The sequence below is a fragment of the Lontra canadensis genome, unplaced genomic scaffold (assembly GCF_010015895.1).
Source record: "Lontra canadensis isolate GAN:19392208 unplaced genomic scaffold, GSC_riverotter_1.0 scaffold131, whole genome shotgun sequence".
Taxonomy (NCBI): Eukaryota; Metazoa; Chordata; class Mammalia; order Carnivora; family Mustelidae; genus Lontra; species Lontra canadensis.
Window position 1 is genome coordinate 2,825,341 of NW_022631125.1, and position 19,978 is coordinate 2,845,318.

General features: G+C 44.9%; 1 protein-coding gene across 1 annotated transcript in view; it reads left to right on the forward strand.

Moving 5' to 3' along the window:
- LOC116857967 overlaps positions 1-18,295 on the forward strand; it is a 65,996-nt gene extending 47,701 nt beyond the window's left edge. Inside the window, exons 6-15 of the mRNA XM_032842454.1 lie at positions 4,678-4,819; positions 5,467-5,616; positions 5,913-6,072; positions 6,997-7,093; positions 10,171-10,224; positions 13,879-13,936; positions 15,366-15,463; positions 17,276-17,387; positions 17,594-17,656; positions 17,853-18,295. Of these exons, the coding sequence (XP_032698345.1) occupies positions 4,678-4,819; positions 5,467-5,616; positions 5,913-6,072; positions 6,997-7,093; positions 10,171-10,224; positions 13,879-13,936; positions 15,366-15,463; positions 17,276-17,387; positions 17,594-17,656; positions 17,853-17,999 (1,081 nt within the window). The 3' untranslated portion in view covers positions 18,000-18,295. The remainder of the gene's footprint in view (positions 1-4,677; positions 4,820-5,466; positions 5,617-5,912; positions 6,073-6,996; positions 7,094-10,170; positions 10,225-13,878; positions 13,937-15,365; positions 15,464-17,275; positions 17,388-17,593; positions 17,657-17,852) is intronic.
- The last annotated feature ends 1,683 nt before the right edge of the window (positions 18,296-19,978 follow it).

Consider the following 19,978-nt stretch of genomic DNA (forward strand, 5'->3'; position numbering starts at 1 on the left):
CAGGCTTACACATTTCATAGCACTCACCATAGCACATACCCTCCCCAATGTCCATAACCCAGCCACGCTATCACTACCCCTCTACCCCCCAGCAACCCTCGTTTTGTTTTGTGAGATTAAGAGTCTCTTATGGTTTGGATAAAATAACCTTGACTATTTAAAGTTTACCTTTCATCTTTCCTTTGGATCCTTTTTGTCCTATCTTGAACTGTACTGTTTTCCTTTTCTTTTTTTTTAAGATTTTATTTTTAAAGTAATCTCTACACCCTAATGGGGCTTGAACCCACAATCCCAGGATCAAGAGTCGCATGCTTCACCGACTGAACCAGCCAGGGCCCCTGCAGTGTTTTTCTTAATAGGTTGTAGGAAAAAAGTTAAGAGGAAACCTAATGATCTTTCGGTCAGTGGCATCTTTGAAGGAACTTTAGACACTGCTGAATGGGTTTGAACATAAAATGAATCTAAAACAAAGAAAAGAGGAGGCAAATGAAGTAGAATTCGTTTAATGAAAGGGCTGTGTAATTTTGCAATAAAACAAGTAATTGTGTATTCAAATTATACAGTAGTCAGCTGCAGAAGCAATTTGGAAAGATATTAAAGTCGTTCCCTACAGATATAGAAAAACATGGAACGGAAGGCAAGCTAGTCTTTATTAATAAAAAATCTAAGTTTTATAATGTTTTCAATGAAAACATGTGTAATGAGTTGAGTTACTTACAGACTGTTTAGTCAGCATTCAGGGGCTGCTATGTGAAGGCACTGTAGCTATCAGTGAGGAATTGTGGTGAATGTGTTAGGCATGGCCCCTAAACTCATGGAGTTAGTATTTTTCTAGCAGGAAAGACTGACATTATGCACATAATTCCATAATGCTACTAGAGTGACAAACAAGGATCTTGATCTGAGGTTAAGGAAGAGATTTCTGGATGCAGCCATCTTTAAACATAAACTAGGTGCTAAGTGCATCCACTAAAAATCAGTGACAGAGGATGGGAGGAGATAGGAAAGGGTGGATGGTGTGAGGGACAAGGCATCTTCCAGGAATGCCACAAAGTGGTTGAGGGAGAGAGAGAGGAAAGATGGATGGTGTGGAAGGGAGTGTCTTCCAGAAATGAGGCACAGTATTTAGGGATAGACAGGAAGGGAGGATGATGTGGGAATATGAAATCTACAAGGAATGTGCCACAGTGGATGGGGGGAGACCAGATGGGTAGATAGTATGGAGATGACATGTTTCAGGAGTGAGCCATAGCAGATGAGGAGAGACAAAGGGTGGATGGTGTGGGGAAATGGTATCTTCAAAGAATAAGCCCCAGTGGAAGGGGAAGAAGTGACAATTGGTTGGTGTATGCAGATGGTATCATCCATGAATGAGTTATAGTGTATGCCAGTAGATAAAAAGGCTGGATGGTGTTTGTGTTGGCAGCGGGGTGGTGGTGGTGGTGGTGGTGGTGGTGGTGGTGGTGGTGGCAGTGGCTATGGTGGGTATCTTCCAAGAATGACCCAATTGATGGGGGAAAGAATAAGAATGAAATATGTGAGGGGATGGTATCTTCTAGGTATGAAACATGATGGACTTGGGGAGACAAGAATGGATGTTTGGTGGGATGGTATCTTCCATGAGTGAGTTTAATCCATGGAGGGAGACAGGAAAGGTTGATGGTGTGGGGGAATAGTATCTTCCAGGAATGAGCCATTTGGTGGGGGAGACAAAAAGAGTGGAATGTGTGAGAGGATGGTATCTTCCAGGAATGAGCCACTTGGATTGGGGGGTGGGAGATAGGAAAGCTGAATCATGTGGGGTGATGGTATCTTCCAGGTAGGAGCCAAATGGATAGGGACAAAGGAAGAAAGGATGGTGTCGGAGGATGGGCTTTCCTAAGGATGAACCATAGTGGATGGGGAAATAGGAAGGCTGGATGGTGTGAGGCAATGGTAACTTCTAGGAAAGAGCCACATGGATGGGGAAGAAAGGAAGGATAGATGGTGTGGGGGAAGAAGAGAGGATGGTGTGGGAGGATGGTATTCTTCCAGGAATAGGCCATGGCAAATGGTCGGTGGGGGAAGAAGACAGGATGGATGGATGGATGGATGGATGGTGGGACAGCATCTTCCAGGAATAGCCATTGTCTATGGAGGTAAACAGGAAGAGTGGATGGTGTTAAGGGGGTGGTATTTTCCAGGAATGAACCATAGTGGATTGGGAGAGGTAGGGAAGAGAGGATGGTATGAAAAGATGGTATCATCGAGGAATGAGCTACAATGACTATGGGTGGGGGGAGTCAGAAAGGGTAAATGAAGTGGAAGCAAGTTATCTTCCAGGAATGAGCCTCAGTATATAGGAGAGACAGGAAGGATATATAGTGTGGGAGGAATGATATCTTCCAGAAATGAGCCAGTTGACTGGTGAGACTGAAAGGATGGTTGATGAGGTAGATAGTATCTTCCAGGGATGCAACAGTTGGTGGGGGGGATATAGGAAGGATAGAAATAGTTGAGGGTTGAGGGGATGGTATCTTCTAGGAATGAACCACTGTAGGAGGACAGAGGAAGGGTGGATGGCTGGAAGGGAAATTTATCTTCCAGGAAGGAACAGTAGTGATGGAGGAGGTGGGAGAGGGACACTGGGAGACTGGATGATGTGGTGACAACCTGGAAACAACACAGTGGATGTGGGAGACCTGAGGGAAGATGGAGGTTGGGGGATGGTATCTTCCAGGAATGAGCCACAGTGTATGGGGGAGGGCAGGATGGTTGATGGTGGCTGAGGGGATGATATTTTCCCACAGGTTATAGGGGAGACATGGAGGTTGGATTGGTATCTTCTAAGAATGAACCATATAGATGGGTGGAGACCGGAAAACTGGGTAGTGAGGGTGGATGTTATCCATCAGGAATGAACCACATGAACAGGGGAAGTCAGCAAAGATGGATGTGGTGAGGCATGTTACCTTCCAGGAATGAGCCGTAATCCACAGAGGTAGATAGGAAAGGGGTATGTATGTGTGCGGGCAGGCGGCGGGGGGCAGTGATATCTTCCAGGAATGAGCCACAGTAAATGGGGAAGATGGGAAAGCTGGATGGTATGGGAGAATGGTATCTACCAGGAATGAGCCTTGGTGGATTGAGAGGAGAGAGGAAGAGGAAGAGGAAATGGAATCACCCAGGAATGAGCTACAGTGACCGTGGTTGGGGGGTTGACAAGAAGGGTAGATCATGTGGGAGCATGGTATCTTCCAGAAATGAGCGTCAGTGGGTAGGAGAGACAGGAAGGGTGGATGGTGTTGAGGGATGATATGTTTCAGAAATAAACAATAATGGATGGCAGGGAAGAGGATGAGTGGATAGTGTGGTGAGATGGTTTCTTCTAGAAATGAGCCACTATGGATGGGGGAGGCAGGAAATTTGGATGGTATGAGAAGATGGTATGTTCCAGGAATGAACCATAGTGGAATGGGAGGAGACTAGAGGTGTGGTTGGTATGTGGGGAAGGTTGCTTCCACAAATGAGCTACATAGGTGAGGATAGATGGGGGAGGGCAGACAGTGTAGGAGAATAGTATCTTCCAGGAATGAACCACAGTGTCTGGGGGGAGACAGTAAGGATATGTGGTTTGGTGGGATGGTATCTTCCAGGAAGGAACCACAGTGCCTCAGGTATGTGGTGGTAGGGGGAGCTATAGGAAGGATACATAGTGTAGTGGTGGTCTTTTCTGGCAATGAGCTACAGCGACAGTAGATAGGAGACAGGAATAAGCATGGTGTTACAGCACGGTATGTTCCAGGAATGAGCCACCGTGAATGCTGCGAAATATGAAGGGTGGATGGTGTGGGGGATGCCATTTTCCATGTAGAGAAAACAGGAAACAGCTTTTAAAGGCCCCAAGGTGGGGAGATTGACATGTTTTTGTCATGCTGTGACAGTATGCCTAGACACTAAGGATGCCACGAGAAAGCAGTGTAATTAGAGGTCAGAGAGGGGGCTTGTGGTGGAAGATAGAGTGGCCACATTCAGGATTTTTGCCTTTTGCCATGAATGCCATTGAAGGGTTTTCTGCGAGTGGGGTTTTTTCATTTTGTTTTGCACTGTCAAAAGACTTCATTGGCTTCAATGTGGCAAAGGGCCAAAAGGGGCTGTAGTCATAAACCAGGTAGAGATGGCCAGGAGGAAGCCACCACTGTTGTGACCCAGGTGAGGGATGTGGGTGGACTGGAGTAAGGTGGGAGCCGCTCAGGTGAAGAGAGGACGGTTGTTCGAATAAATGAGAACTGTATCCTTAACGATCTCTCACCAGCATCTTGACCCTTTTAGACAGTACCAGAATTAATATATTTGGAGCAAACCCATAACTCCCTCAAAACAAAGGAAAAGGTTATTTTTCACCAGGAGTTAAAATATGCATTCCTTCAGAAGTTGAGACCCTGAAGTGTTTTGTTTTGTTTTCCCTAAAACAGTGCAAATGCTTTTGAACCATACTGAATTGTGTTTTGAAAAGCTGCTCTTCTCTTGGGGCACCCGGGTGGCTCAGGAGGTTAAGCATCTGCCTTCGTCTCAGGTCATGATCCCAGGGTCCTCTCTCTCTCTCTCTCAAATAAAGTCGTTAAAAAAAAAAAAAGCTCCTATCCCATGAAGCATGTATGTATTTACACCTGACTGTCACCTTTGTCATGTGACCAGGACTGCTAGGCAGTTTGCATCGCTCTTTGTGAACATCAATGTGACCTCTGAGCCCTACGAGGTGTCTGCGCTGTGGTTCTTGTGGTACGTGAAGCAGTGCGGAGGCACTACTCGGATATTCTCAGTCACCAACGGGGGCCAGGTACGGAGTGTCTGTTCTCAGCCTGTAAATTCATTTGTGGTTCTGCCCTCACCCAGTGCGCCATCTTAATAGCCGCTCCCGTGTCTGGAAACGTGAGTGGATCTGAGACACGAATTTTTGAAAACATTTCAATGAAAGTGCCCAAAACCAAAAGTTCTCCTTTCCTTTTCTCGTTCCTGGAGATGCATTCACAGCTTAAGAATGTTTTGTTTTGAACTAATTTGTTTTTGGGAATTCGGGTCCATCCTTTTGGGGGCGGGGGAGGTGGGTAAAATTAGTCTAGCTTTGTGGGAGAAGCTGAGTTACTACGATCAACTGATTTTCAGAAACTTCTAGAACTGGTACTTAAAGTCATCTATGTTCCAGACAGGCTCTATTCCATAGTGCAAGGTGTAGTATCTTTCTCCACCAAGTGAGTATTTTCTCTCCTCAGAAGATCTTTGGAACACCCTAAGTTGTTCTTGTGACCCTAAGAGATATTAGCCATTTGACCCTTATCTTTAGCAAATGTAGGACAGTTGCATCTTTGAATTAGCTTTATACTTAGAAATTCCACATTTCTTCTTTTGACCTGTATTTTACTTTCTAAGCTATTGTGATCAATATTTTGATGTTTATAGTCCTCATTGCCTGCCTGCCTTCTATAGGAACGGAAATTTGTGGGTGGATCAGGTCAAGTGAGTGAACGGATAATGGAACGCCTCGGGGACAGAGTGAAGCTGAGGTGCCCTGTCACCTATGTGGACCAGTCAGGTGACAACATCATCATCGAGACGCTGAATCATGAAACTTACGAGGTAATTCAGCCTAGTCCCAAGGAATATATATTAAATAGGCCTTGTGTCTTCCACAGCTTCCAACTAAATACCATCCAAGCAGTGGTGTAATTAATGCTGGTATGACCCCAACTCTGTCTTCTAAATTACCATTTTTAGTTGACCTGCCTTGTTCTGTTGTGCTGCCTCACAGGGGCCTCATTCTATATGTGGTTACCGCTCGGTGTCATTCTAAATGATAAATATGGTGTTTCTTCCCCTCTGTAAAGACTGAGGCTCACACGTTTGAGGTGGTATTCTGTGTCTGTGTCTTTTAGTGTGGATACGTAATTAGTGCCATCCCGCCAACTTTGACTGCCAAGATCCACTTTAGACCTGAACTTCCATCGGAGAGAAACCAATTAATCCAACGTCTTCCGATGGGAGCCATCATTAAGTGCATGATGTATTACAAGGAGGCCTTTTGGAAGAAGAAGGGTAGGCTGCACCTGCTCATGTTTAAATTGTGTTAAGTGAAGGGACCACACTCTCTTTAGGGACGTTCTGGTAGACCCTGACCAGGAAAAAAGATGACAGAGATAAGTATTTTTAAATTGGTAGAGAAAGGATCAGAAATCTCAGTCTGTCCATCACTTTACAACCCCTGGTGCGACACAGAAGGACCCCAAGAGCCCTTGCTGTCAATGAAAGGGAAAGAAGAGATTCCACCAAGCGGCAGGGGCACCATGGCCCTGGTTCCTGGCATACGTCCTGCCCCTTTCTCTAAATGAGAGAGTGACGCAAAGGAGTGCTGGGGGAAGAGTCCTGCTTTGAAGTCCCACCATCCTGGGCTTCACTTGCTTACTAGCTGAGTGGCCTTGGCTGTGACACTTCACCACTCAGCATCAGTCTCCTTACCTCAAGTAGTGATAGTGAGACCTACTGTCAGGATGTGTGCACCAACTAGCTGAGGCAGGGCCTGAGTGGATATGGCGGCTCTTGTTGGTAAACCTGGTCCTCAAAGGATTCCTTCCCCCGCTTCTTCCGTGGGCTCCTCTGGGTGATTCCCTCCGACACAAGCTTCTTTCCTTATGTGCTGCAAGGCTCCGGGCCCTCAGTACGGTGTGAGCCATGCATTGGTCCTACATGACATTTATGTAGAGGTCATCAAGATAGGTCATTTTCCACATGTCTGCGTTAGCAGACATCTTTGTGTAGTTAATGTATTTAATAAGGAAATATCTTCTAGGGTTGGGGCAAAGACTATTTGAGATTTGCCTTCCTCTTAGCAAAAGAGTTTTATACAGTGTATGTGTGTGTGTCTATCTGTGTGTGTATATATCTCTCTATATATCTATAATTTTTTCCCTAAATCTTCGATGAGGTCCATGTCAATCTTCTCTTGATTTTTTCCTTATTAAGATTACTGTGGTTGTATGATCATTGAGGATGAGGAAGCTCCAATTTCAATAACCCTGGACGACACCAAACCAGATGGATCGCTGCCCGCTATCATGGGGTAGGTTAGAGCTGGGTGCTTCGCATTTCCTAAATTGTGTGGGCGTCTTGGTGTGGATGCTGGCAGAGCTTATGGACTCGAGCTCCAGCAATTATAAATAACCCTATAGGAATATATCTTTTTCCCTACTTTAAAATATTAATGTTTGGTATGTGGCACGGAACTCTGGAAAACTTTACAAAAACTGACACTATTTAAACTTGTGCCTCTTTCTTTCTTTCCCCCATGCAACTCTTGAGGACAGAGTGAAGGAAGCAGCGAGACAGGCAGTAGGGTAGACAACCCTGCCCAGGGCCAGAATGTCCACACTCATCTAGAATGAGAATTGACTGTTTTATTCTGTAAAGCCTTTCAGAGTTAGGGTTTCTGGACCGTCGGCTCTTCTCCATTCCAGACATCACTACACCACTAGTGTGAATACATTAATTGTTACCCAGGGATATGAGACCGATGACCAGTGAGGAGGTGCAGTTGGAGGTATAGCCAGGCCTCGAGTGGATGTCCCTCATTGTGATAGGTCCTGCCCAGCTGTCCTTCGCTAGAGATGGTCCAGGATTTGGTTCTGTGTCCGGAAGAGGAGAGCTCTCCCCTTGTCCTCCCAGCCCCCACCGCCCGCAGCTCCTCTGCTGTTGGGGGCCTAGAGGTCCAGACAACAAACAGTGCTTTCACAAAGGAGTGGCTAAGGAGCGCCTCTGCCTTCCCAAGTGCCCTGCCTTGGACCTTTTCTCAAAGCTCCACAAAGAAAAGAGCTGTTTATTCTCCCACAGGACAGCAGAACAGCAGGGTTCTGTAAGAGCCAAGTGGCTTCCAGACAACGGCGGTTTTCCCCTTCCCCCTGGGGAGAGTCGAGCTCATGCACATTGCATCATCGAGGGGAAATTACAAAACCAGAGGCCAACCCATGACCCGGGACTTAGCAGGCCGCTCTACCGGACTGCCCACGAGTCGTTCTGTAAGCATGTCTGTGTCTGCAGACCATCAGAACGAGCCCCAGCCTCCCTGGGAAGGGCGGTGCTCACAGCACAATGAACTGAGGACCAGCACGTCCTCTCCATCTCTAACCCCACTGGGCAAAAAAGGATAGAGATTGTGGGGGCCGTTTGCTATCACCTTCTGTGTGCTAGAGGAAAACAGAAAGTGGACATAGGGGTCTCAGGAGACCATCAAGACCAACCCAGCTGTGGCTGGAAGGGCACTGATGGTCTTCTTGCCCCAGAAGTTAGATGTTGTAGCATCTGCCTTTCTGGGCTTTCTTCTACTTTATTAGCCAGGATACGCTTGGCACAAGTTTTCCAGATGGGAATGGGGTTATCTAGGCAGTTCCTAAAAAGTGATATTCTAATCTGTTTTATCTGGACCGTTGCCTACGCCCTGCTCTTGCCTGCGCACTGCCTGGTCTCCACCCTACTCTTTGCTCTGGGCAAGGAAAGCCTTGAGGACAGGGGTGGTAATCGTCCAGGCTGTGATTGTGATGACTGGCAACTACAGAGGACCGTGTACTTTAGAGTCACGAAATGTCCCCAACCCAAAGCAGCAGGTTTCATTTCCTCAATAAAACCCCAGAGCAAGTTGAAGAATAGTTGTGTGTAGTTAGAGGTGGGTCAAAGGGGTTGTTGTTATCTCAAAACATTTTGAGATTTGGCAGGAATGGGCACCACGAACTGCCCTTTAGAGAAGGAGCTGTAAGAAGCACCCAAGATCGAAATCATTTAATGTTTTATCCGATATTGGTGATTTTCACTGAAGTCCTGTGTAAGACTCAAAATGACAGATTCTTGCATAAACTTAAAATTTAACCAGAATCATTACGTAATAGTCTTAAACAAAATTATGACTCTATCCCATAGAGTTGATTAGTTCAAATTCCTTAGGTTGTCCACAGATTCCTCCGAAATACTGTTCTCTGGGTTAACGCAAATTCATTGTGTAATCCTTGCTCTCCAGAATGATCTCAAGTAACAGACGGCTCTAAAGGAATTGCCGGTCAAACTGAGGAACAGTTTAATTTGGGTGTGAGGGAGAGGATGAAATATCTGTGTTCGGCTCTTGCATTCTCAGTCCTGATCTACTTGTCTTTTTGGCCTAGAACAAAGAAATATAAGTGTAAAACTTTCTCTAAATGGAGAAATAATTTCAGTGTCCTTTAGCTCATTGGGATTTGTGAATGCTTTCTAATAATAGTGTATGTAAGGACTTCTTGTCATGACTCAGTTCTTTAAAACATACATCCAATTAGTAATAATCAGTATTTGAAGATTAATTATAACCAAGTTTTACTGAGTTGCTAAATTTGAGAGAGATGCTAGGCCAGTTTCCCAGAAGCCAAGTTGGACATGGAGATTTGGGTGCAAGGGGTTCATTGGGGTGTGTGCCCTGGTCACTGCCTGTGAGGAAGAGAAGGAATCAGGATTGGGCAGAGCAAGAGGTTGGGCTCCAAGTGTTGTCCCAGCGGAGGTCTCCACCCCACAGGGAACTCTAGAACTGGGATGGTCCTTGATAGGTATCATGACCTGAGGTGAGGGAGTGGACTTTGGTACCCACCGCACCCCAGAGCTGGTCATTCTGGGGAGAGGTGGGACCTGGAGCCAGGCAGCCGTCTTCTACAGAAGGCAGTGGCTGGGGAAGGGTCCAGCGCTGAGCTCAGAGTAATGAGTGCTTGGTCCCATAGAGGACTCTGGGGGGCCCATGATGGCATCCACTACAACTACATACTTCAATTTGGTTTTCCAGCTTTTATCAAATTTTTGGCCGAAGGCAAAGTTCACTTACCAAGCTATCATTTAACGCAACATGAATTCAACTAACATTTGATTTCCAACTATATGCCAAGAGCCGTGCTGAACTCTGGGGGTAAAACACTGAGTAGGAGGTGACCAGTTACTTAGGAGCCCGCAGCCGAGAGGGATTTTGGACACAGGCAGGTGGAAGGCAGACTGACATTTGCTCTCATAGAGGGAAATAATGGGAGTGCGTGGGAGAGTTCATCAATGCTGAGTGGGCGGAGACAGGAACATTTCAAAAAACAGGAGGCAGCTCTTTCTGTCACCTAATTGTTCAAATGTAACCTCTCTCTGCAGTTTCATACTTGCCCGAAAAGCTGACCGACTCGCCAAGCTCCATAAGGAAATCAGGTAAGAAGTGACATCTGAAACGCCTGTGAAAGCTTAGCTTCACCTTGTACTGGTCGCACTAACAACAGTATAATGGCATCTTGAAAAACTCCACGACTCACAAGTAGTCTAAAAAATCCCCAAAAATCAACCTTTGGTCACCATGGCAACCTCTGTGTTACAAGTCCCCTTGACTCAGGGCTTGCCTGTATGCATAAATTAATTTAGGTTTATATACTTGTGTTTATTGTACAGTGGTTGAGAGGTAGGGTTTCCTTGTAGGGTAGATGGAGAAAACCGATAGGAAACATTAGTGGTGCAGAAAGCTTTAGAGGCTGAGTCCTGATCGCTTTGTGAGACCCATTATCCCTTTTCCAAGGTTCTTTGACCTGTACTTTTTCCGAAGAGCAAAGCCATACGTGTGGGTTTCAACCTGTTGCTGCTTGTGTACATAGAAGTATCCCCTTTTGATTATCTAGGACACAGCTCTGACGTTCCCTTCTCCTGATAGCTTCCTAGTATAAAACAATCATTGTAGGACAGTGGCTTTTTTTCTTCCTTTCTGCCTTTCTCTTTCTGCCTTGTTGCATTTGTTTTGTTTTGCCTTGGAATCCTTTCCTTTGTTCAGATAAAATCTTACCAGGAACTCTTAACCTGGAAACAGTCATTTGGCTGTTTCTGGAGCGGGGGAGGTGTGCCCCAGAGGGTAGCCCTAAATTCTTTGTTAGCTTTTGAAGAGGACCAGGACACACACAGATGTACACTTCTCTCTGCATTTAATTAAACAATTAAGCAGCAGAGAGTTACTTTGATCACTTTGGAATTCAGGCTGCCGAAGTTTCCACATTTGCGCATGAATTTATTTGTTTGAGCTACCATGCGGTCTGATTTGGGGAAGGGAACTGTTTGTCCATCTACTCACTCAAAAGAGGAAGAATTTGGGGTCCAGTGGCAGGGAATGGTTTGTCCAGGTCTCCACAGCTAGCTTGTGACAAGTCAGGAATAGTATCCAACGCAAACTTTTTTTTCATTATGCCACACTAAGCTTGACATTTTCTTTTGGATTTCCTGCTTTCCCTCTTTATTAATAGTAAAATAAATACCAGCCTGGATGTAGACATTTGGTTATGATTCCACATGGTGGCTGAACTTTTCAAAAGTTTTTATAAGGCAAAACCCTTAGAACTCTTTGGAGCAAGATTCCCAGAACGGGCTGCGTTGACATCTGCCAGAGAATGTTTGGGAAATATGTTTTTTTCTGAGGCCAGTAGATTATGATTTGGTAGGTTAAGGGTGGGGCTTCAGTATTTTGTATTTTTTTTTAAGATTTGTATTTATTTATATGACAGAGATCACAAGTAGGCAGAGAGGCAGGCAGAGAGAAAGAGGAGGAAGCAGGCTCCCTGCTTGAGCAGAGAGCCCCATGCGGGGCCCAATCCCAGGACCCTGAGATCATGACCTGAGCTGAAGGCAGAGGCTTTAACCCGCTGAGCCACCCAGGCGCCCCAGTATTTTTATCTTTTAACAAGCTTTTTAAATGGTTATGATGAGCAGCCAGATGTAGAAACCAGTGAGTAAACACAACTACAAGAGATTTCCACAGTGACCTCTTTTGGCCATCATTTAAACTATGTTTTATTATTTTTAGAGCCCAACTAACCAATCACTTCATCACTCTTAACATTTTTGATTTACCTAACTTTTCCAAATATTTTTACATTTTAATGGGACAAAGGGATGGGGGGAAGATGACTTCCTAATGGATTTGTATGAACTCATCCTTGACTTACCTGACTTACTATAAAATACTATAAAATACAGTAAATAATGACTTCCATTTCTATTGTAAGTGGCTTGTTGTCCATGCATGAAAAATTAGCTGCAAGATAAGTTGACTGGATTTTAGATTTCATTCTGTTTTAATAAAGATTTTATCACATGTCCCGAAAATAAGCTCTAAGCATCATTAAACCTTTAGAATAATGATCGTCCATATATTTTTTTCTGATGGACTCTCAAATATTGGAATTCCCTTGTAACACCCACTTGAAGTAGGTAAGAATCTGTCCTCTCATCATAGAGTAGAAAAGAGGCTACCATACTATCCTGAGGATGGATTTTGATTCAGTACATTTTTATTGAGCCACAGCCTCCTTATTTTTGACATAAGGGGCTTGGATTGGACAGAGAGAGACAGAGGCGGACAGTAGTCTGGAAACTTCTTCCAGTTCTGCCTTTCCTTTATGGTTATTCATCTGCAGTAGGAACAGCTCCTTTAAGGAAACCCAACTTTTCTTGTTTGTACTGAAACTTATAGAGCTACCTAAATGTTCTAGGACATCACCTCACCAGTAGCCTTTTGTCTCTGAAAACCTTCCGTGGGAACACAGTTGTAATTAGCTAATTGCCACCATGTTTATGATTTCACTTCCTGTTCCTGATTTAACACTGCATCTCCATGAAATGAAAGTTGTGGGAATTATATAAATGGCCTAAATGTGAGCATCTGGACAAATTTAGAAGGTTAGATTTTGTCTCACATCATTCAGAGAAATGGAGAACGTGTTTTAAAAATGTTTTCTAATGTAATCAGCAGTGTAAAATCGTCATTTTTAAAAACCTCTGTTTCTTTTATTACTAGTAAATATAACCTTAGCACCCCTCCTTTGCCCCCTCTTCTCATTTTTGGCCATTTGTCTCCTCACCTTTCAGAACTTGCCTTTCAGATTCGAGGTAAACCCTGCACCACATTTTTTAGCACATTTTCCCCCCAGTTGCTCATTAGCTCATAACAAATACTTTGGAACAGTTTCAATGCTGAAACTATATAAGGATTAAAGTAGGTAAATACCAAAGCATATAACTGGCCCACTGTGAACCTGTTCAAACAAATCCCGAAACTGAACCATTTATTTTGAAAAGGGGGTGATTTTAGTAAATTAGCACTTTTTAATTTCCCCAAGAGTGGTTGTGAGTTTAAAAATACCTGTTTCAAGGAGCGTTTAGATCAGTGAGCTACTGGTTTTTTTTTAAGCTCTACCACATGTCATGAGCTGTGACAGTCATTTACATAATGAATTATGAGGGTAGTCAAAGACTGACTGAGGTAACATCGTGTAGCACATTCCTTGGAAGTACTGTAGACCATTCTGTCACGTGCCTGAAGACTAGAGTAGAATGACTGTAGGCCTCTCATGGTGTGGCATATTTTATGTTATACTTAAAAGATTAAATGAGCTTCAGGTAAAACATAAGTAGAGGATAGTTAAAAGACACTGTCATGTGGACTGTGGACTCCTAAAAGGGATTATTCTAGAATTCTTTGTGTTCCAGAAAAGTGACTTTGCATCATTTCCTATACAGAGTGTACTTCATTGAATCTTATTTTCCCCATTTGAATCTTGAATAGATAGGATATTGGGTAGTAAAAGAGGCAAAACTGTAGAAGGAAAATTCTGTTGCATCTTCAAATCGGATGACCGTATTGAGGCATAGAGGGTTGACCCGAGTGCAGAGATTCATGGAACTGTTCATGTTGTGTAGTTACCACTGATTTTAGGTTTTCCTTAATACACCTGGTTCATGGGCGAGAGCCAATGATAATGAGTAAACTCACAGTGTTTATTCTCTACTCAGTTATTACTTCCTTAACATTTTTTTAATTCTTCTTTACAGGAAGAAGAAGATCTGTGAGCTCTATGCCAAAGTATTAGGATCCCAAGAAGCTTTACAAGTAAGAAACCCTCAGCTTTAATCCTTGGAAGGTTCTGCTCTGTTTGCTCTACGTGGTGAAGCAAAGCAGAGTCTGGTTTCCTGACAGTCTTACAAAGAGAATCTTATGAAAGGATATGCTTACTGGAGGATTAACTTTAGTCACAGGTGCATGCAATTTCTGATGCAGCAGTTCCTTGGGCTGTTTTTGTGTTCCCTGGATAACTGGCAGCCAATTGCAATCAGGGCCTGGAGTTACAGGTATCTCCGGGGTGGGTGAGATCAGTTCCCAGAACAGACGTCCGGCCCTCCCATCAAAACCAACTGACTGCTCTGAAGCAAAATCCCATATATATCCTTGTTTGTTGGTGAGCGCACTCCAGCGTATGCTCGACAGGATGGGCGGAATCTAGACTGTCTCACATCAAAGCCACACTAATGGATTTCTCCATCTGTACAGTTCATTCACAGCTCACGTAGGGATTCCAGTGCTTTCAGTCCACCACCGAAAGGGATGATGGGAATGAAATTCTATCTGAAGTTGCTATTAGCTAGCTGGGGGCTCTTTCAGGGGATTACCTCTGAACTGTTCAAATAATAAACTTGCAGACTCCATTAGGGAAGAACTCAGAGAAGGTTTTCTCCTGTCTCTTAGAAACCATTATTCATCTCTAATTGTCCCCGTTTTACCAGGATTCCCATCATTCACTTTCCCAGCTCAGAGAAATGGCTCCTAAAAAAGCCTTTCTTAGACACTATACTTATCTTTTTTTTTTTAAGATTTTGTTTATTTATTCTAGAGATAGTGAGAGAGGGGTTTGTGCAGATAGATGGAGTATTGGGAGAAGGACAAGCAGACTCTGCACTGTGTGCAGCACCAGATGCGGGGCTCCATCCCAGCACTCCAAGATCATGACCTGAGCCGAAATCAAGAGTCAGACCCCCAACTGACTGAGCCTCCCCGGCACTCCTGCGTTGTGCTTATCTTATGCCTCCTCCCCTCCACCTTTTTTTTTTCAGCTGTAGTAGATGGGGAAGTAAAGTCTGTTAGTTTAGAGAATCCAGATGGGGAAGTAAAGTCTGTTAGTTTAGAGAATCCAGAGATTTGAGCAGGCCTTTCCAGAATTGGATTGTTGCTGGGGCTTCCCGTAGACTTAGACTAAAGATTTCAGAGTCTGTGTGCCAGTGCCCTCTCTCCTAGATGCTGGAATATTCCATGCCTTCCCTCATCAAGAGGTCAAAAAAGTCAAAGTATACATGTTTTGTCACTTGATACCTCCTTGAAGGCCATTTACTTGGTATGGTCCTGTTTCCCCTTAAAAAGAAAAACAGGGCCATCTTTTTTTTTAACGTAAACTTTTGTTAAAGTAAAACACACAAGAGCCTTCATGGTTGACCGGTAATGTTTCGGTTTTGTCTTTCCTTTGGAATTCTCTCCCTACTAAATGCAGCCGGTGCATTACGAAGAGAAGAACTGGTGCGAGGAACAGTACTCCGGGGGCTGCTACACTGCCTACTTCCCCCCCGGGATCATGACGCATTATGGCAGGTATGACCCAGACACCATCCCGATTGTTCCAAGACATGCACCAACCTTTTTTTCTTTTAAAGACTTATTTGTCACCGAGAGAGAGTGCGCGCATGTGCACAAGTAGGGGGAACGCCAGGCAGAGGGAGAAGGAGGCTCCCTCCTGAGCAGGGAGCCCAATGTGGGACTCGATCCCAGGACCTCGGGATCATGACCCAAGCCAAAGGCAGATGCTTAACCATCTGAGCCACCCAGGCGCCCCGTCAGGCACCACACTAAATTCATAAGCAAAGTTTGGGGGGAATTATAGAAATAGTAGTCAGCATTCCAATTTCAAATGCTCTGTAGTTAGTGTGTAGATTTCTGGGTGTCCATAGGAGAATCAAGATGCTGGTACGTAGGAGCTTAGCCATCAGCACACAGAACAATAGCAGAGCGCTGGTGAGGTTTTCAGATGTCAGTGCTCCCACTGTTAGTGCTCCATATGAGCACTCTGCAAGCTGTCATGTCCTCCCATTGGCTTTCTTGAGCCTGATGAGACATCAAGTTTCATGCGACTGCCCTAGGCTTCTGGGTGCCCATCTCCGCCTACGGACGTTGGCTGCGGACATCTCACTGCAGCCACTCGTCATTGGCAGAGCTGTCCCTTCCGTGGACAGCTAACCTGTGAGGAGGGGATCTCTGCACGGATTCGGGGAAGCCCAAAGAGAGAGCTTCCTGCTGGATGTCTGCAACTCCTGACAGCCTTCCCAGCCCCCATGCCATTATCCAAGTAAGGGGCAGGGGGAGAGTAGTTTGGGCATAAGCGTGTCACTGGGTAACGTCCGTGGCAGGCTACCTTCCATCAGGTTCCCAGGGGAGCTGAGCTAGAACGTTACCTCCAGCTCACGTGTATCCACAGAGAAAGAGGGACTTGTTCACTAAGATTTTTCTTTGTTTTTAATATATTGAATCAAATAGTCTTTTTGTTAGTGATAATGGGATTGATGAACTGGAATAGTTCGGAAGGCAGAGTAGAAGCCCAGAAGTGGAAACTAGAATCAAGGACAGATGAAACCAGAGATTTCTGAATTGGAAAAAGGCGAGAAGGCCTTGCGGGGTACAGGGCGTGCCACTAGGGAGAGTGGATGAGAATGGTTGCGGACGTGGTCGGTTTCAAAGCTGATGAGCTAGGAGTAGACACTTGCCCATTCAGCCCAGTCCTTCTGTGGCTTTCTTTTCCAAGACCTCTTTGGAAGGGAGGGCCCATTTCCCTGTCCTCAGCCAGTCTCCACATAAATTCACAAAAGCTAACTGTATAGACGTGGTTATTTTGAGACAGACAGACATCTAATCCCTCGGGTCTGTCCTTTGCTGGAAATCAGTTCCTCTCCCTGTCTTCCCATTCACCACTGTGGTTCCTCCTGATACCCTGGGAGTGCCCGCTTGGCTCGGGTCTGCTGCCAGATCCCCTCTCGTGAAGACTGCACTCCTTTGGAAAGATGGTGTCGGGAGTAGAATGGACCGCGAACAGGAAACCTACAGCCAAGAAATCTGATTATAGATTTCATGTGTGTTCTTGTCTTCTGATCCTAGCTGGCTAGGAAAAGGCCAGTGTCACCGTTAGTGACTAATGATCTGACAGCCCGATTCTCTCTGGCTTGAAAGTTCACATCCCTGGGCACAGGCCCAGGGAACAGGGAGGGGCCTTTCACCTTTGGCTGAGCCACACAGGAGTTTTGGAAATGATCTGAGTTGCGCGGTCTTATCTGGGGTAAATGAGGGCAGCAGTGGGCTCAGTGACCTTCTGTGCCTTCCCAGGTAACTGTACATGACCTCTTTGTTCTCTCATAGGGTCATTCGCCAACCGGTTGGCAGGATTTACTTTGCTGGCACAGAGACAGCCACACACTGGAGCGGTTACATGGAAGGGGCAGTAGAGGCCGGTGAACGGGCAGCTAGAGAGGTAAGGCAGGGGGGACGTCACTGTCTTGCCTGAGGCCGGTGGTGGTTTTGGCATCGGGCCTTTCCAGCTCTTGACACAGATAAGTGTGCACATCCACTTCTCTGCCACTCCCTCCGCTCCTGGGGGTGCTCCTTGATAGCGCGTGCGGCCAAGTCCGTGGGGACTTTAGAAGCTCACTTCATAACACCATGGTCACTTTCTTGTAGGTCTTGAATGCTTTGGGGAAGGTGGCCAAAAAAGACATAAGAGTCCAGGAACCTGAATCAAAGGTGAGTTTCGCGGCTTCCTCTCCATGGGCCAGTGATCGAATGTAAAGCTCTTGACTCTCATCTTCTAGCTCTTAAGGTCATTGTAGATGCCGCTGTCGGGCGTATGTCCGCGTGCTGGCCTGGTGGATATGTTCTGCCTGCCCTTGTCCAGGCGAACGAGAATCGCTCTGCTAACGCTGTCTACTCATCCATCTAGGATGTTCCAGCTATGGAGATCACCCACACCTTCTGGGAGAGGAATCTCCCTTCCGTGGCAGGCCTGCTGAAGATCATTGGCTTCTCCACATCAGTCACCGCCCTATGGATTGTGGCGTACAAATTCAGGCTGCTGACACGATCTTGAGGTTTCGGCCTCACACTTTCTGCTTACTCTTTTCCCAGCATCATCAAAAGCAAAATGTTGGCAAAGGCCGTATCATTGGACCATCTTTAAATGCACTGGTTTTCACCCATAAGTTTAGTCTCAGTTGGTGTCAACGTAAAAACCACCCAAAGAATCACCTCGTTAATTTCAGTAAGATCAGAGCTCCATCACATTCTTTGCCTTGTGTCAACTAACTTGTGTTGGCTGGTAGAATAAAACCTTGTGACCAGCTCCCTAATTTCAAGATATGTGATTGAAATGCTGATGAGAAACAATTTCTGTGTCCTGTTTTGTTCTTTTATAACATGAAACGCTGAATAATTGCAGAAATGAAGCGGTTCGCTTTCTCTTTGTAGAGGTTGAATAGGAGGCGACCCAGCCTGTGACCATCCTTTTCACTCCTTGGGAAATGGGGAAGCGTGGGTCCAGAGCCAAGAGGTGGGGCTGAGCCTGGGGTTGAGCAGCTCCCCCTTTGGAGGAGGCAGTGAAAGAGAAATGAAAACAATGGAGGTGTAGACCATTGAGGGACATCGTATGGGTTGTCCTGGCCACTTCTTCCTGTGAAGTTTCTAGACATCTAGTCTGATGTTTCAGGTGACTTGCTGTGACTTGTGTGTAGCTCCCCAGGAGAGCAGAGCAGACTACTGGTGGGACTGTCCCCCAGGAGGCCTCCTGGTGAGCGCTGCAGGAGACTGACTGCAGTAGGCATTTTCTCTTCCTCTTGGAAGATGGCTAGACAGCACGATAACCTCCTCTGCCGATTACAAAAAAGTATTTTCGTTTTTTCAGGTAGACCCTGGCTGTCTGAAGGCCCCTAGTGGTGTATTTTTTTTTCTTTTTTCCTAGGACCACAGTAGAATTAAGCAGATCCGTTAACTTGAATGACGGAGTTACCTTTGAGTAAATATTAACATGCTGATCTCTCTCAAACAGGAACGGAAATACACATGATAAATTCTGATTGCTATTTGTTGAGACTATCAAATAGAGAAAGGAAACTGGGGCTTTACATTATAATCTCACCGACTTTAGTTATTAAGTTTATAACAGACATGAAATTGAGTGGTTTTAATATGAAGACTGAGTTCTCTATTTTAGGAGTAATGTGCACCCAGAACAGTGCCCACCTCTTTCTGGCCTTCACCATTTAAAAAACTCAGATTTCTTAAAGCCCCCTCCAGAGGTTTCAGCCATAAAAGACTACTGTTCTACATATAAGCATCTAGGGGAAAAAGTCAACACCAATGTGATCAAAGAAAGCAGTTGACAAGGCTCAGTGGACTTGGGTCCACAGGTGGATACAGAGTTCACCTTATCCCATATCATTGATGAATGAGGCATTTCATTTTAGAAGAAGTTTCTAGATAGCCAAAGTTTACTCTTTTGTGGACCAAAAATTTTACATAAAAATGTTGCTGGGTATACTTCCACACATTATTCAATAAGCTTCATTCCAGTTTACCTTTTTAAATTAATCAGGCCAATCCTTATGTGTCTTGATCATTTTATACTTTTATAAGAGAGTGATACCATTGTGTTTGCTCCTCTACTGAATGTCACATGATTGTTTTATAGCTGATGAATCTACTGCTTCTTCTCTCATACTGCTCTTCCCATTTTCAGGATTTTCCTACCCTTATTATCTCCTAATACCTCTTAACCTAATCTCCTATCTTCTACTGAATGAGAATTAAAGATTGCCAGGGAAAATCAACCCAAGTTTATTACATAATTAACCTTATTAATTCACAAGTCTCTGGACCCTGATAATGAGGGCTTAAGGTTTCCAGTTTTGCCTATCCTAAGAGCAAAGAGCAGGATTTTTCCGCCACTCTACTTTGTAATTGAAAAGTGTTTTGGCTAACTAGGACTTTGGGTAATATCTTGGATATGCTCCAGTCCATAAGGATTTGGTGCATCTTATATCAAACTGCTCGGAGAAATCACAGCCCTGATCC